The sequence below is a fragment of the Diachasma alloeum genome, unplaced genomic scaffold (genome assembly GCF_001412515.2).
Source record: "Diachasma alloeum isolate Michigan unplaced genomic scaffold, Dall2.0 Dall_scaffold_00187, whole genome shotgun sequence".
Lineage (NCBI taxonomy): Eukaryota > Metazoa > Arthropoda > Insecta > Hymenoptera > Braconidae > Diachasma > Diachasma alloeum.
Window position 1 is genome coordinate 598574 of NW_021680353.1, and position 16767 is coordinate 615340.

General features: G+C 35.6%; 2 protein-coding genes across 2 annotated transcripts in view; one reads left to right on the forward strand and one right to left on the reverse strand.

The window, feature by feature from the left end:
- Window positions 1-3729: 3729 nt before the first annotated feature.
- The window catches only part of LOC107048354 (DNA mismatch repair protein Msh2), a 30190-nt gene continuing 17152 nt past the window's right edge, over window positions 3730-16767 (forward strand). Inside the window, exons 1-2 of the mRNA XM_015271496.2 lie at window positions 3730-3915; window positions 3990-4039. Coding sequence (XP_015126982.1) covers window positions 3873-3915; window positions 3990-4039 — 93 coding nt within the window. The 5' untranslated portion in view covers window positions 3730-3872. The remainder of the gene's footprint in view (window positions 3916-3989; window positions 4040-16767) is intronic.
- Window positions 5770-10649, reverse strand: LOC107048355 (filaggrin-2). The gene is made up of 4 exons (XM_015271498.1): window positions 10588-10649; window positions 9471-10517; window positions 8427-9414; window positions 5770-8276 (listed from the first exon to the last, which is right to left on the reverse strand). Exons 2-4 carry the CDS (start codon window positions 10502-10504, stop codon window positions 6201-6203), a joined length of 4098 nt encoding a protein of 1365 aa, XP_015126984.1. The 5' UTR covers window positions 10505-10517; window positions 10588-10649; the 3' UTR covers window positions 5770-6200.

A 16767-nucleotide genomic window follows, 5' to 3' on the forward strand; every position in this document is an offset into this window, starting at 1 on the left:
GTAGTCTCGCTGCTCACAGAGCCTAGATGAAATTGAATATTAATTTCCTATCGAATGTTAAGGTACTTATATAGTCACTTATATACTTGGTGAAAATTTCGCAATGTACTAAAGATGCGAAATTTGAATCATATGTTGTTGAGCACATTCAAAAAAAATCCCCAAAATTTCAAGTATCTTTTCCACGCGAATTTTTGAGATATCCATTGTCAAGCATTCAATTTTTGTATTTTTTAAAATTTTGACGATGCATATCTGAAAATTCACTGGGAAAAATACGTGAAATTTCGGGAATCGTTTTCACATGTGCTCAAGTACATATGATCTAAATTTTGAGTCTTCAGTACATAGCGAAATTTTCACCAAGTATAAGTGACTGAGGAAGTACCTTAAGAGTATAATAAATCAAAATTTGACTTGTGCCATTTGCTAGAAAGATTATCAAAGTACTTTCAATGTAAATCCCAAATTGTTTGAGTGAAATGTTTTCCACAAACGAGATGATTGAATATGATTAAATCGGTGCGNACAAACTCATTGATTTTATATTTTAATAAATTTATCGAGGAGATAAATTGGCCTGTGCCATCGGAATATAACGAAGTTGGATTTTTTTTTAGTAAGGTGATATTGCCAATTATGGAAATGGTTTTGTACCTTCAAAATTCCAATTTTTCGGAAGATTCTTATCCAATTACCTTAAAAATAATGATCTTTTTCAAAGTATTTTTTTTTATTTTTGAATTTGTGCCAAAATTTCGGGTTTCAAGCGGAGTAAAGAAATTATTTTTCGAGTTCTTAGTATGTGCATATTTTCCATGGAAATTTTCCGTTCTTTCGATTGAACATGGTTTCAATTAATTCGCACTGTGAGAAATTCTTGGAAAGTGCAAAAAGAGATGGGAATTGCGTATTGTTCCGCCTTCTCCCATCTCGATTGCAGATTATTTTTCTTGCTTAGTCGAAGTGACTCTTCATACAAAACATACTGAATAATAAAAGTGAAGGTCCACTTCGTAATATATAAAATGATCATTAATTTCCATTTTCTTTTTAATTCATACATTTTTTAATTTCAGAAATGAGGACTTGCAGAAAATTACTATTATCTACGTATTTTGAAATGAAAAAAAAAAGAAAATTGAAAAATTAAAAAAAGATAATTTTCCGAAGCGCCAAAAAACGGACGTCTGAAATTTGCTCCCCCTGGGCATCAGACGAACATTTTGAGAAAAGAAAAATTGTCATATATTAATAATTGCAAGAGTTATGATTTTTTTTTATTTTCTTTTTTTTCGATGAAATTTCTGGTTTTAACCCGTTCTTTAGTCGCGCATTGAGGAAAACCCTCGCTAAGGCGCGTACTAGATGGAGAGACCGGTTCGTGCTTCAGTTTTCTCACTTGAGTGTTTCAGTTATAAATGGTTCAGTTATAAAAAAAATTGGATTAATGCTCCTGAAGGAAAAATTGCACGCAATTTCCTCAGGTGAAGACGGGCAATAGTGTAGGGGTGGAGCAAACCAAGACCCCGGTTTGGTCAGGGGCATAATTATTATTTACTGGGGGTTTTCGCCTGTATCGCCAACAAGGAACACTAGCCACAATCACCTGCAGCGTGATGGAAAAACTTTAAAAACAATGTAAACAACACTGTTACGCCCCTTTGTCCTATCCTTTCCAATGTTTTTAAAAAATGGAATTACCTGGAAGCAACATTGATTTTTTCGATCCCTTGCTGGCATTGATTCTCATGTGCTAGCTGTTTCAATGGAATTGTCAACGTTTTGGCTCAGCACGATAATTTAAATATTGCTTGTCAAAAGTTTGACCAAGTTGTTGAAAGTTTTCGACAAATTAATTAAGATGTTATTTATTGTTATGCAAACTAGAGCAAGATATTCCCTTAGATTTATAAGTTGAGTGCTATAATAATAATTACCGTTCCTCACGTTGAAAATGACATTTCCATGTGAATGAGTTGATGAAGTCGTATAAATTGTAGCACTCAACACATAAATGAACAAGAATGACAAGTAATTCTTTGCTGGATGCATGAAAAAATATAATAGGAAAACCTAGCGAAATCGCTAGATAATTTTATTAGATTTCTATTGAACGTTCTATTAGTTTTCGGCTGATTCTATTGAAATGTTCAATAGAAAATAGTCTATCAAAAGATTCACCGATATTAAATTTTTCTATTCAAATTATTGTATTGAAAAATTTTCTATAAAATTTCCTCGGCTCGAATTTCCTATTTTTTTCTAATTTTATTTTTCTATCCTTTTTATTAAGAAAATCAAAACAAAAAACTTTGAATGTTTGAGCCGAGGAAACTTTATAGAGAATATCTCAATATAATAAGTTATATAGAAAAATTTAATTCTATTGACTGTTTCTAGAGAATATTTTCTAAGCAATATTTTAATTCAGTTGGACAAAAACGAATATAAAATGTAATATAAATTCGATTAAATTATTCATGCCAGCCCTCGAGTCTTTTGAAATCTGCTAAAAGAGAGCGGGATGATTTTTTGAACCACAACTTATAATTACTCCTTAATTAATTCCTTGTTTCAATTAATTAACTATTCTCATCGTAATTTATTTCGTTCGTCTAATTAAAAAACTTTTCTTTTCCATTTAATAAGGTAAAGATGATACTCACCATTAACGATAATTCAATGATTACTCACCAGTATTATTACTAATTTTCTCCTTTTTTATAAATAATACCCGTGAGATTTATCCTTTCACCATTGCCAATAATTAATTGACTTTTTGTACTGATTATTTCGAATTTTCTTCTCACCCCGTAAATATTTTCATCTCACCGCCATCTCACGGGCTTGGGAAAAACAAATGTCGATAATAAAGGCTCCTTGGTTAAAGAGACAAGTTTGGCCATTGGTAAAGTAGACACCGTCGTCGTTAAGTCAGATCCCCTTATAGAAAACTGCTATTATCAACTACACATTTGGATTTTAGCGTTTTTGGGGTTTGTCATTTCTGGTCAATGGACCTTCTTACCACCAACCATTCTAGTATTTCAGAGAGTCCTGATCATAGAATATCTTGCTCCTTATCATTATATTAATAGAACATATAGAAATTCATTTCTCTCGATAATAAACATATGGATATTTACTCACAACACATGATAATCACATCATGATACCTAATTGTTCTTCATTTCCATATTCCCGCTGTATCTGGATATGACTAAGCTATTAAATAGAATTTTTATTCTCTTCACTTTCATTTCAAAAATTTTTTATACAGTTTTTTTATCATAGCCCATATTAATCGATTAATCTGCATGATTAAGCTGTAGTTCTCTCATTATCCATCAAAAAATTCTATATGATTTTGGACAGTCAGGAATCGTAGTCATCATTCAGAATCAGTTTATTGAAAAGTAGTCTTCATGATCTTTCATTCCATTACCAATCAATAATATATATTATTGTTACATCCCGTTGAATTATCAACCAGCGACTGGCTTGATTATTACATTCGAACTTCCGGAACTGATGTTATACCCGCTTGTGGCATATCCGTCTATTGGGCCGTAGGGAATTTTGAGTGTCTTAGCCGTCATAATAACCTGAAATTTTACTTTGGGATGACCCTACCCAACCCGGGATTTTTGACAGAAAGCAATATCTTTCTAGTGTCCCTAGACATCCATCTTGAAATGCACAACAAAAACCCGCGTATTTCAGTCGTCCATAGTGGTCCACAGCCGGTTTGTTCCTTAGCGTGCGGTGATTTGCGTTGATCAACGTTTCGAGCTCCTTAAAAAAATTCTTGTAAATTCATTAATTTCATTTGTTATTTTGTGGTTTTGTTCTTGATTAAATTCTAAAAGATGACGGAGGTCACTGAACCGAAGGGAACAAAGTTCGGCATGGGTTTGTACAAATAAACTGATGTAAATAGGACGAAAGACCAACGACTAAACGGCAGGTTATCTCCCTTTGTTTAGATGCCCAGGCCCAGCAGATCTTCATGCGAATATTCAAGGCTCTCCCTGCGGTAAGTCCTCAAATATTCCCTTCATTAAGAATATCAACAATGACATAACAATAAATAATTGTCACCTTAAGGTATTCGTTTGATGACAAATGATTTTTATTTGACACAAAAGAACCGTACACACGATTTTTTCACGGGTTCTATTTACTCTATTTACTTTGTGATCAAAATATATTTTACGATACTTATAACATGCTGTATCAAAGTAATGAGATTATTGAAATGGATTCGATGCTCAATTGTAGAAAAAAGTTCATTGTACATTTGTTGTATCGAGATACGTCAGAGATAAAAAAACAAACTTCAGGACGAAATGGACACTTGACGTTTTTTTTAGAAATATTCATTACTCAGGATTAAATTCATGAGTGGAGCTCAGTATCGACGCGGTAGAAAAGGAAAAAACCATCATTTTCAAAGAAAAAATATTTTATCGAAAATTCAGTGAGTTATCATGCGACTGTAACGTAAATTGGGGCTCCTTATATTCATCAATATCACCCAAGCTCTGTAATTGGAATGAATCAGGATTCATTTGGAAGCCGGAAAAAACACACATGAAAAATTTTCATAGAAAAACCTAGCGAATTCACTAAACAATTCAATTGGATTGTCTTAGATTCTATTGAACCGACGTCGGTGGCCGAGTGGGCTAGACGCAAGTCTAGTGTGCGAAAGGTTGTCAGTTCGATTCCCATTGGAACCGAATATTTTAACGTAAGGCTCCGGCGAGCGGGATGTTGGTAATAAATCTTATTGAACTGCAATTGAAATATTCAATAGTAAATATTTTATGGAACATGTCAATAGAATTCCTTTTTTCTTTTCTTCAAGAAAATAAAAAAAAATATTTATAAAAAATCTATAAAAAAAATTTTATAAAAATATCTATAAAAATATCTCAATAGAATAAGGTGTATTGAAAAATCGAATTCTAGTGACGTTTTCTAGAGAATATTTTCTATTGGACATTTCAATAGAATCGGCCAAAAACGAATGAAAAGTTCAATAGAAATCCAATAGAATTCTCTAGCGAATTCACTGGGTTTTTCTATGAAATTTTATCATACGTGCATCAATATCAACAATGGCATAACAGTAATAAATAATCGACACATTAAGTTACCTCGTTTGATGACAAATGATTTTTATTTGACACAAAAGGACCGTATACACGATTTTTTCACGGGTTCTATTCGCTGTCTTGTGATTTAAATATATTTTATAATAATACTTATATTACGCTGTATCAAAGTGATGAGATTATTGCAATGGATTCGATGCTCTATTATGAAAAAAATTAATTGTACATCTGTTGTATCGAGATACACCAGAGACAAAAATACAAAATTCCGGACAAAATGGACACTTGATTTTTTTTAGAAATACTCATAACTCAGGAATAAATTCATGAGTGGAGGTCAGTCTCGACGCATTATAAACGGAAAAAACTATTATTTTTAAAGAAAAAATAATTTATCGAAAATTCGCTGAATTATCAAGAGACTGTAAGGTAAATAGCATCTCCTTATATTCATCAATATCGCTTAAGTTATGGAATTGGAGCGAATCAGGTCTTATTTTGAAACCTGAAAAAACATGCATGAAAAAATTTAATAGAAAAAAAACTAGCGAATGTGCTAGACAATTCTATTGGATTGTTAAGATTGTATTGAACTTTCTATTAGTGTTTGGCCGATTCTATTGAAATGTTCAATAGAAAATATTCTATAGAAAAAGTAAATAAGATTCAATTTTTTCTATACAATTTATTCTATTTAGATATTTTCTATAGAATTTTCTTGGCTCACATTTGTTAAGTTTTTTTCCTGCTATTTTTCTTTGATTTTCATCAAGAAAATCAAACAACAAAATGACAAATTTGTATTGAGAAATTTCTGTAAAAAAATATCTCAATAGAGTAAGTTGGATAGAAAAATCGAATTCGAAAACCGAAGTGCCCTTAATGGGCACAATTGTCTTTGTTCAATGTTCATAACTCAGAAGTAGATTTATCAATTAATCTCAGCCTAGGGTCATTTGCAAAGGAGAAGAGTTATAATTTCCACGGAAAAAAATTTTCCCTTTCATAAACAATTCAACGCGTCATTCACATTTGAAAAAATCACATGTCCATTTTGCCCCAAAATCGAAAGATAAACTATCCTAACGAAGAGGTGATTTTTTCCTTAGTTCTCTCGTACGTCGTGGCGATTTTATTTCCAACTCGTTTCCAGAATCCAGGTGCAGGAGTCGTTGTTGTTGTCGTTTCTTCCCAATCATACCTTGGTGCTCGATCGGGTGCTCCTGCAAATGTTGGATAATTATTATTTCTGTGAGCTATATCATTGGGTTTTTCTCGAATATCCCAAGAGTCGGACATTGGTGATAATGTTGCTGTTGGATTGGGTTTAACCCCCGAGAATATATTGTCATTGTGGTTGACGTCGTAGGGGCCTTTGCCGCCATAAGCCTCGAGAATACGAGGCTGAAATAGTATTTCAGTGTCTGTCGCGTTTTGTTGTTCATTGTGTGAGATTTGAGGATTTTGAGAGCCATCGAGGGTTCCCTGTTGGTAATTTTCATTTGTTAAGTCACTGGGTTGATGAGAGTTATGCCACTGGGTGCCAGTGGTCTGTTGGAGTTGGTCTTCGATTGATATTACCCCGAGGGCGTCAGAGTTTTGGGATGGTTGGGGGTAGGTGTTCTGTGGGGCTGGGCGTCTTCTGCCGCCTTTAACTGGGGTCAGGGGGGTGTCTTGGGCTGCGGTGGAATCAGCACGCCCTCCGTTTCTGACTTGACCCCTTACTGGGGGCTTTGGAGCTGGACGCTCGTTGCCGACCGCGAGGGGATCTGATTGCTGGGTCGAACCAGGGAAGGATTGAATTTGTTGATTCAAATCACGCTGCTCATCCCCGAATTCGAGCCTACCTGTGTGCTGTTGTTCGAAGCCAAAATTTCCTGTTGTTTGTTGAGTCAAATCACCGAAGGATTGAGTTTGTTGACTCAAGTCTTCGGTTTGTTGACCATCGCCTCGGTAATGACCAGAATTTTCAAGTTGGTTTCCAAAGCCAAGATTCTCAGTTGTTTGTTGAATCAAATGGTCGAAGGATTGTGTCTGTTGACTCAAGTCCCGTTGCTGATTCCCAAATTCGAGGTTTCCTGTCTGTTGTTGTTCAAAGCCAAGGTTTCCAGTTGTTTGCTGCATCAAATCTCCAAAGGATTGAGTTTGTTGACTCAAGTCTTCAGTTTGCTGACCGTAACCTCCGTAACGACCAGGATTTCTTCGTTGATTTCCAGACTGAAGGTTCCCTGACGGTTTTTGTCCGATACCGAGATCTCCAGTTGTTTGTTGAGTCAAATCGTCGAAGGATTGGGTTTGTTGATTCAAGTCTCCAGTTTGCTGACCGTAACCTCCGTAACGACCAGGATTTCTTCGTTGATTTCCAGACTGAAGGTTTCCTGTTTGCTGCTGCCCAAAGCCAACATTTCCAGTCGTTTGTTGTGTCAAATCGTCGAAGGATTGAGTCTGTTGGTTCAAGTTTTCGGTTTGCTGACCGTAGTTTCCTGTTTGTTGAGTTAAGTCCCCAAAGGATTGAGTTTGTTGACTTAAGTCTTCGGTCTGCTGACTGTAGCCTCCATAATGACCAGAACTTCCACGTTGATTTCCTGTCTGTTGTTGTCCAAATTGATGATTTCCAGTTGTCTGTTGTTGATTGAAATCTTGTGTTTGCTGAGAATATCCTCCATATCGACCAGAGTGATCAGGTTGTTGATTCTGTTGACCAAATCCGAAACCGTCTGTCGTCTGTTGTTGAGTCAAATCCTCGAAACCTTGAGTCTGTTGAGTCAAATCCTCAGTCTGCTGACTGTAACCCCCGTAAGATCCTCGTCCTTGATTACGATGGTTTTGCTGATCAAATCCAGTACCACCAGATTGTTGGATCTGCTGTTGTCCCAATTGCGAATTCCCTGATTGCTGTTGAGAGTAATCAAATCGACCTCCTTGCTGATTATATCTATAATCTCCATCATTGTGTCCATGTTGTTCGTGACCATGAACACCATGGCCATGATGTCCGTGTTGATGATGACTTTCAAAACCGAAGTTTCCAGTCTGCTGCTGAGAAAAGTCTTCAAAACCCTGTGTCTGTTGAGTAAAATCTTGATCTCCATCATTATGTCCATGTTGCTCATGACCATGAACTCCATGTCCACGATGTCCATGCCCATGGTGCTGGTGTTGATGGGAAGAGTACCCAGAATCTTGAGTCTGTTGAGTATAATCATGGTGTTGATGCTGATGAGAAAAGTTATCAGAACCTTGAGTCTGTTGAGTATAATTCTGATCTCCATCATTATGTCCATGCTGCTCATGTCCATGAACACCATGTCCACGTCCATGGTGCTGATGTTGATGAGAGAAGTTATCAGAATCTTGAGTCTGTTGAGTATAATCCTGATCTCCATCATCGTGTCCATGCTGCTCATGCCCATGAACTCCCTGTCCACGATGTCCATTTCTATCCCGACGCTGCCCGTACTGATTTCCAAATTCAATACTCCCCGATTGGTCGTTGAAATCAGTACCTCCCTGAACATTTTGCTTATTCCCCCCCTGATCCCCACGCTGACTACCCACTTGCAAACTACCAACATGCTGACTGAGATCCTCAGTCTGTTGCGTCAAATCCTCAGTTTGTTGAGTCAAATCCTCAGTCTGTTGTGTCAAATCCTCAGTCTGTTGGGTCAAATCTTCAGTCTGTTGGGAAAAGTCGTCTTTATTCTCTCTCTTATACCTTTTACACAGCGTTCCGTATGCAGCACCTTGACACCCAGATCCTTGCCCTCCATAATTGATGCTCTCGGTTTGACCGCTGTTCGAGGTACACCAGCTGTTGTACTGGCCGTCAGCCCCTCTGCAACGGCTACCTGCACTGCGAATGGGTTCTAAAACATGTGAAGCACCATAAGTAGTTTCTTTACGACTGCCTGATGCATTCCAGCTCTCTTCGACTGTCTTAGCCGGAGATGTGTGGACTGGATAAACTTGTTCGGTGTGCTGATTGTATCCCGCATTATGCTGATTATATTCTGCATTATGCCGATTGTACCCAGCATTATGTGGATTGTATGCAGTATTATGCTGATTGTATCCAGCATTGTGCTGACTGTATCCAGCATTATGTTGATTGTATCCGACAGTACCCTGGGTATAATCAGCAGTACTCTGACCATATCCAGTATGACCTTGAGCGTATGACTGACCACCTGCCTGCTGGCCGTAACCAGCATGCTGGGTGTAATCACCATGTTGATTAGCACCGCTCGACAAATCTTGACTGCTACTTACGTAACCACTCTGACCATGTGACCTGAAACAAATATTATCAGTAATCCCCTCTCAAATCTCGGGAGCATTACAACATACCCGTATTGATACGACTGTTGATATCCGCCTGACGCACCCGAAGCGTACTGCTGGCTCTGACTAGGAACGCTCTGAATTGGTGCGGGATAACTGCTCGTCATGCTAACGCGCCCCTTGTACTCCTCATCCTGACGAATCGATTCTCCAACTGGAACCTGTGTGATAACAGGTTGATGAACACCTGATGCCACTACCGTGTTAGAACCATGACTCGATGTTGATCCAGTATGAATGAGATTGGCGGAATGCTGAGCCTGCACTTTCAATTCATTCAGCTTAGTCTCAAGGGAATTAATCTGCCCAATTAATCTATTCCACAATCCATTATCGCGGATTGTTTGTTTCATCTGGTCCAAGTGCTGTTGAACGACATCAGTGTATGATTGATAATTACTCAGCTGACCCATTTGCACGCGTTCTGTGCACTGGCTGATGTAAGACTCAAGGTTTCTTGCCATTTCCTCGAAATTACGGATAACATTATTGGATACTTGGGTTGTTGGTATCTGCTGGACACCAAGATCTTCGATGTTCTGTGAGTGTTGACCGTTGGAATTGATCTCCCAGTTCTGATGGTGCGACTCGTGGTGACTTGAACCACCTGAGTATCCACCGCCAGTCAAGCGTCCTTGGGTGCTCAAAAGATCGTTGCTCAGTCCACCACCTCCAGATCCCCATGATTTTGTGTAATTCTTCTTGAAGTAGCGCATCTGGGCGTTATCAGTTTCAACTTTACCGTGCTCTTGGTAAACTTGTGCACCATCGTCGGTTTTGTAAGCCGCGTTTTTCTGCCATGTCCCTGGCTGACTGTAATCCAAATGATGCGCCTCTTGCAGTTGATTCATGAGGCTCTGGTGAAGCTGCTGGAAGGCAGCATTTTGCTGAGCCATGAAGTTCCCGTGGGTGCTTATACCAGTCATGGATTCATGGCTGAAGGTAGATCCTGATGTAGCGCAATTGGTGTAGCAAGGCTTTGGTGCGCCAAAAGTTTGTGCCGCAATGGCACAAAAAATTATCGCCAATTTGAAGGCCATTTTCTCACGTGATCTAGGAAAATGAAAATTTTTCTCCGGTTTTCCTCACTTTATGATAATTTGTACACAAATTGGGGTCTTACCTTAAAGGTGTAGACCACTTAGCACTATGAGACTGTTTCGATGTTCACGGGTAAAAATCAAGTGCACTTGTAACTGTTCCGAGGATCCGCGATTGGATTTATGTATAGGCACCCCTTCTCCAGCGACAGTGATGACTCTGAGGGCACGTTCTGCTACGTATTGGGTATTCTCAAATACGCTCACTACTACAATGTTTAATCGCGCGGGTGATTAATGCGCGGGAGTCTATCGGAGATGAACTTCTTGAGACCATAATGTCCCGTGAAAACCCCACGCACGAAAACAATTTATAGAAAAACCTATCGAATTCGTTAGAAAATTCGATTGGATTCCTATTGACCTTTCTATTAGTTTCTGGCGGATTCTGTTTCACTAGAAAATATCCGATTCTGAAATGTTGAATAGAAAATATGCCATAGAAGAAGTCAACAAAATTAGATTTGTCTATACAAGTTATTCTATTGAGATATTTTCCAAATTTTCCAGGTTTTTTTGTTTGATTTTTTTATGAAAAAAAAAGAAATAGAAAGAATAGAATAGAAAAACATAGAATGAAAAAATTTAGTAAATTTGAGCCGAGGCGATTCTATAGAAAGTATCTCTATAGAATAAGTTGCATGGAAAAATCTACTTATATTGGCTGTTTCTGTAGAATAATCTATTGAATATTTCAATAGAATCGGTCAAAAACTAGTAGAATGTTTAATAAAATCGGTCAATGGCTAATAGAAAGTTCAATAGAAATCCAATAGAATTGTCTAGCCAATTCCTAAATTTTTCTATTAAATTTGTTTATTCGTGACACAATTGTGATGTTGGGAGATGTTGGAATTTGTTGTTGGAAAATTTAGTAATTGGTTACTTGTTGCTGCTATTTTGCAATATTCACGTTGTGGAGTAGTGATACGAGATAACACGTATGAGAAAATTCGAAAAACGACGGTAGTCCATTCGCCGGGAAATTCTATTTGTTTCTGGCGATTTCCATCGAATCCCATCAAAAATTCCTCAAATTTTCCGCGCGTTGTTTCATGTCTGATAAAAAACAATAGATTTAAAGTTGTCTACATAACTTACTCTTATTTTCTGGGTTTTAATGGAATTTTTCAGGTTTTATCTTCTGTTTTACATTGGAAAATGAAGAAAAAGAAACTTGGAAATTCTTTGATTGGAAAATCTCAATAAAATGAGCTGAATAGAAATTTCCGAATCCGCTGAGTTTTTTCTGTCAAGTAGTATTACTTCAATCGTTTTGATAACAACAAAAATCTGCGGAAAAACTGAAATTTTCAATTGATTCATAATAGAAGCAAATGCGCAAGGTTTTTCTCTTGAATTTACGTGCGAAAAAATTTAACCAGAAAACTAACTAGAAAAACCTAGTGCAATACGTAGACAATTCTATTTTATTTCCATTGAACTTTTACTGGAAATTCTATTGGTTTTTTGCCTCTTCTATTGGAAAATTTCGCAGCTTCTGCGAGCATTTTTCTAATAGAAATGTTCAATAGGACTTATTTCGTAGAAAAAATCATTGAATTTCGATCTTTCTATACAACTTATTCTATTCAAATATTTTTTACGGAACTTTTTCAGTATGGATTTTATGTTTTTTATTCACTGTATTTTTTTATATTCCCATTAAAAATGCAAGTAAAAAACTCAGAAAATTGAAACCAAGAAATTTCTGTAGAAATAATCTCAACATAAGTCGTACAAAAAAGTCGTACAAAAAGATGAAAATCTATCAACTTTTCGTATAGAATATTTTGAATTGAACATTTTTGCTTGACAAACGTGCAGAGACATCGGAGTTTTTCAATAAAATAGATGAATAACTAATAGCATTTTCAATAAAGAATCCAATAGAAGTTCAACAGAATTTTATTATTTTTTCCTCACGTGTTTTTTTATATGTGAAGTCAACGTAGCCCCAGGATTAATTTTGGATGGAGAAACAGAATATTCAGAAAATGTTTAAATCATCTCGAAAATTTCGCTATTCCCCAATACTAAGATTTTAAGTTAATTTGCATAGCTGATGTCGAGAGAAAATTGACTCATTTTGCTACTTATTTGCTTGTTGCATATTAGCAAAGACAAGCATTAGTGTTTGCAGTTAAATAAGAAAATGAACTCATCTCGTTTGCATGATTGAAGGATCATTTTTGAGAAGTCGTTAACAATTATAAAAAAGGCCAACATCCAGAGATATTTATAACGACGATCAAACGACAATTACACGGAGAATCCATATTTGGAATGATGTGATGTCACATGAACACATCCGTGTTCAGTTGATTTGCCTTAGATTCACTTTCATTTTGCGTTTCCAGGTATCACTTCAAGGATGGCAGATAGATGCTTAAGCATCATGCAAGCGATCATTCATACTGGTATTTTATTCTGCGGTTGATGAATGGGATGGGAATACAAACAGTAGCAAAGTGGTGAACTGCAATGAGTATATATATACACGCACTAAAAAATTTAATAAAAAAACGGCGATTTTGCTGGAAAATTCTATTGGATTTCTATTGAACTCTCTATTAGCTTTTGGCCGATTCTATTGAAATGTTCAATAGAAAAAGTTAATAGAATTTTATTTTTCTATATAACTTATTCTCTTCAAATATTTTCTACAGAATTTCTTTGGTTCAAATTTTTCAATTTTTTTTCATTCTATTCTTCTTTTTGTCTTATCAAGAACATCAAACGAAAAAACTTAGAAAATTTGAGCGGAGGAAATTGTATTAAAAATATCTCAATAGCATAAGGTGTATAGAAAAATCGAATTTTTTTGACTTTCTATAGAATATTTTCTATTCAACATTTCACTAGAATCGGCCAACAACTAATAGAAATTTCAACAAAAATCCAGTAGAATTGTCTAGTGAATTCGCTAGGTTTTTCTATTAATTTTTTTCATCCGTGTACTTCTTTGGTAATCATTATTCACCTCGATAACAAAATTGACAATAAGTTTCAGGAGACATTTTTTCCCAAATTTACGAAAAAATTCCATAGAAAAAGAAGCTTCTATTGATTTTGTATTGTTTTTCAAGATTGAAAAAGAATAAAAAACTCGCCCAGATAAAGAAAGATCCTCGATACCCACCCGAGTCAAATCCCGAGGACTTCAATTTTTTTCATTTCACATCCGTATTTTCAATTTTGAAAAAGAATTGAATTACACTCTGCAGAAGTGACATTCTTCACAAGGAGTAAGGATGAAATTTGGCTGCGTATTTTAGTCATTCGTCCTCTCGTTTCCGCAAATCGAGGAATGTGTTAATAATGGTTGATTAATTCTAATTGAATTATTGAAAATTCTGTTAATTTCACACTGCTGCTATTGAAAAATTCCGCAGCTTTTCTATGCGTGTGTTCAATAGAAATGCCCAATAGAAAATATTTTACAGAAGAAATCCATAGAACTTGATTTTTTTTGTACAACATACTTTATTGAGATAATTTCCATAGAAACTCCTCTGCGCAAATTTTCCAAGTTTTCTTGATCGATTTTTTAAATGAGAGGAGAATACAATGGAGTGGATAAATCTTAGAAAATTTATGTCGAGGCATTTCTGTAGAAAATATCTCAACGGGATGAGTTGTAAACAAAGATCAAATTCTATTGACTTTTTCTATAAAATTGTTTCTGTTGAATATTTTCTATTGAAAAAAACGCGCAGAAAAGCAACGGAACTTTTCGTCACAATCGGCGAAAACTATCTAGCGGGTTTTCTAGGTTTTTTATTAGATTTTTTTGGCGCGTTTTAATTATTCACACACAAAAAAATGTAATAAAAAACTGAATATCTTCTCTATGAAATTCTATTGAAACTCTATAAGAATTCTCTAGAAATTCTATTTGTTTTTTGCGTAATTTTTATAGAAGATTATGCCACGTTACCGTGTAATTTTGTTAAGAGATATGTCATTTAAAAAAAGTATAGATTCTAATTTTTCTATCAAAATTCCTGGCTGCAAATTTTTAAAGTTTTTCCGCTATCTTTTCATTCGTTTTTATAATAAAATTCAAGAAAAAAAACTTGGACAATTCATGTCCAAAAATTCTTATAGAAAAAATCTCAACAGAATATTGATTGAGTTTTATAGGAAAAATATTGGACATTTTTCTATAAACAAATATCTATGAAAAAACGCATGGGAAAGTTGCATAATTTTTTACAGAATTTGAGTAAAAGACAAATAGAATTGTAATAGAACTCCATTAGATTTCTTACAGAGCTCTTATAGAATTCGATAAAAGTTCCTAGGGAAAGCTCTAGTTTTTTCTATTAAAGTTTTTCATATGTGTCGAGATAATTTCATGTGTCGATATTGGATGAGATGTGACAAATTGACTTCACTCAATTTTACTATTGAATGAAAGTGACGAATGTATCCCATTGAATGTTGCCGAAACTGTGCGATCATGTTGTTCTGATGTCAAATTTGTTGATACCCTACATCCGATTAAGAGTGACCTTCCTGAAGTATGAACTCTGGTCCCTCGTATCGCTCATGATAAATCATCTAGTCTTCGAGCGATCGCGAGATTCATCTCAGACTTAATTCTATTTGTCTGAGATTCATCTCAGACTTAATTCTACTTCCTCCAAAAAATCTAGGGCATTCTCGAGGAGTTTCCATTACATTTCTAATGAGAATTCCAAACATTTGTTACCGATTTTGTTGAAAAATTTCACAGTTTATCCGCACATTTCTTTAAAAGAATATTGAATAGAAAATTAATAATTTTGTATGTACAATTTATTCTACTGAAATCTCAATTCTTCGGCAAAAATTTTCCCAATTTTTTGTCACTGAATTCAAACATTGCCATTGACTTCTCCACTCGTTGAAAAATTGATGGAAGAAAACTGAGAAAGACAACCTTCACCTAATGAATTTTCATATAAATAATCTCAAAATAACAAGTTAATTATATAGAAATATAAAAATCTATTGATTTTTTGCTTTCGAATGAAAGCTTTGTTTTTGACCGATTTTTAATTTTTTAAATTTTGATTGGCAATGGTTCAGAATGTTATGAAACGTGAAGAAATTATGTTTTTAGGGTCATGTGTGTATGTGTGTGACAACATGGGTTTTTGGTGATTATTTTTTCCAATCCGATTTCGACCAATCAGAGCGCAGTCTTTGGGGCTACCCGGCAGTTTTATTTCGGATATTTCCTCCTAGCTTTTGAATATTTCGCAGTAGTTCTTTTTTTTTATCTAAGTATTTCCCTCATCGGGATCTTGGCCAATAGGAGGGCCGCATTTGATGTCACATGGTACAACCTACACGGTTTTATATCGGTAAAATTTGGTAAAACCACGGCACGTTGCTAAGGGAGAATAAACAAAATAATTGAAATGCGAAAGTGTAGGTTGTACCACATTGACATCAAATGCTGCCCTCCAGTGACCGAAATTCCGATGGAGGAAATACTCCTCCAAATACCCCTCAAGCTTCAAAATGCATCGGGTATTTCCCTCAACTTTCCCTGCAAACAAACGATCGTGTCAAGTTTTGTAGGTTTAAAAATCCCGAGCGCGAAGCGCGAGGGATTTTCCTACAAAACTTGACACGATCGTTTGTTTGCAACGAAGTTATCGGGAAATACCCGATCATTTTGGAGGTCTCGTGGTATTACTACTGATCAATTTTTAAAAAATTCAACATAAATACGGTAAAAATTTTTGTAGATAAAAGTCTGAAATATTGGCTCATTGTAGCTATTATTGAGCTCAACTTTGGGGCGCTGTTTCAGACCGATCGGTCCAGTAGTTCCTGATATATACAACTTGTTCAAATTTCGCTTTTTCTCAGTATCTCAAAAACGACTACACCGATTTCAATTTTTTTTTCATGTTACGTCCCAAATGGATTACTCTTTTATTTTCACTGAGTTAAGAATTGATCTGGATTTAGAAGAATAGATTTAACCCTTCTGGTCGATAACTCCAGGTGTTGAGGGAAACTATTCCTTTAGGTAGGTTCTTTCCAATCGACTACTGCGCGTAGCTGACCAATCAAACACGATTAGGACACAATTGTTTAATTTAACAATATTTATTCAATAACAAATAACACTTGGGTTTATTACACTGTTCACTATTGTAGTCTTTGAATCTTATGATTTAAGTTTCACTTGATATTTTAAA

Bases quoted from the DNA above. Each gene is read 5' to 3' on its own strand.
- LOC107048355 (XM_015271498.1), bottom strand. From the start codon at position 10,504: ATGGCCTTCAAATTGGCGATAATTTTTTGTGCCATTGCGGCACAAACT. The intron at 9,415-9,470 runs GTATGTTGTAAT...TATTTGTTTCAG, and splicing joins CAACAGTCGTATCAATACGG to GTCACATGGTCAGAGTGGTT. The intron at 8,277-8,426 runs GTTCATGGACAT...CATCAACACCAG, and splicing joins ACCATGGACGTGGACATGGT to CACCATGGGCATGGACATCG.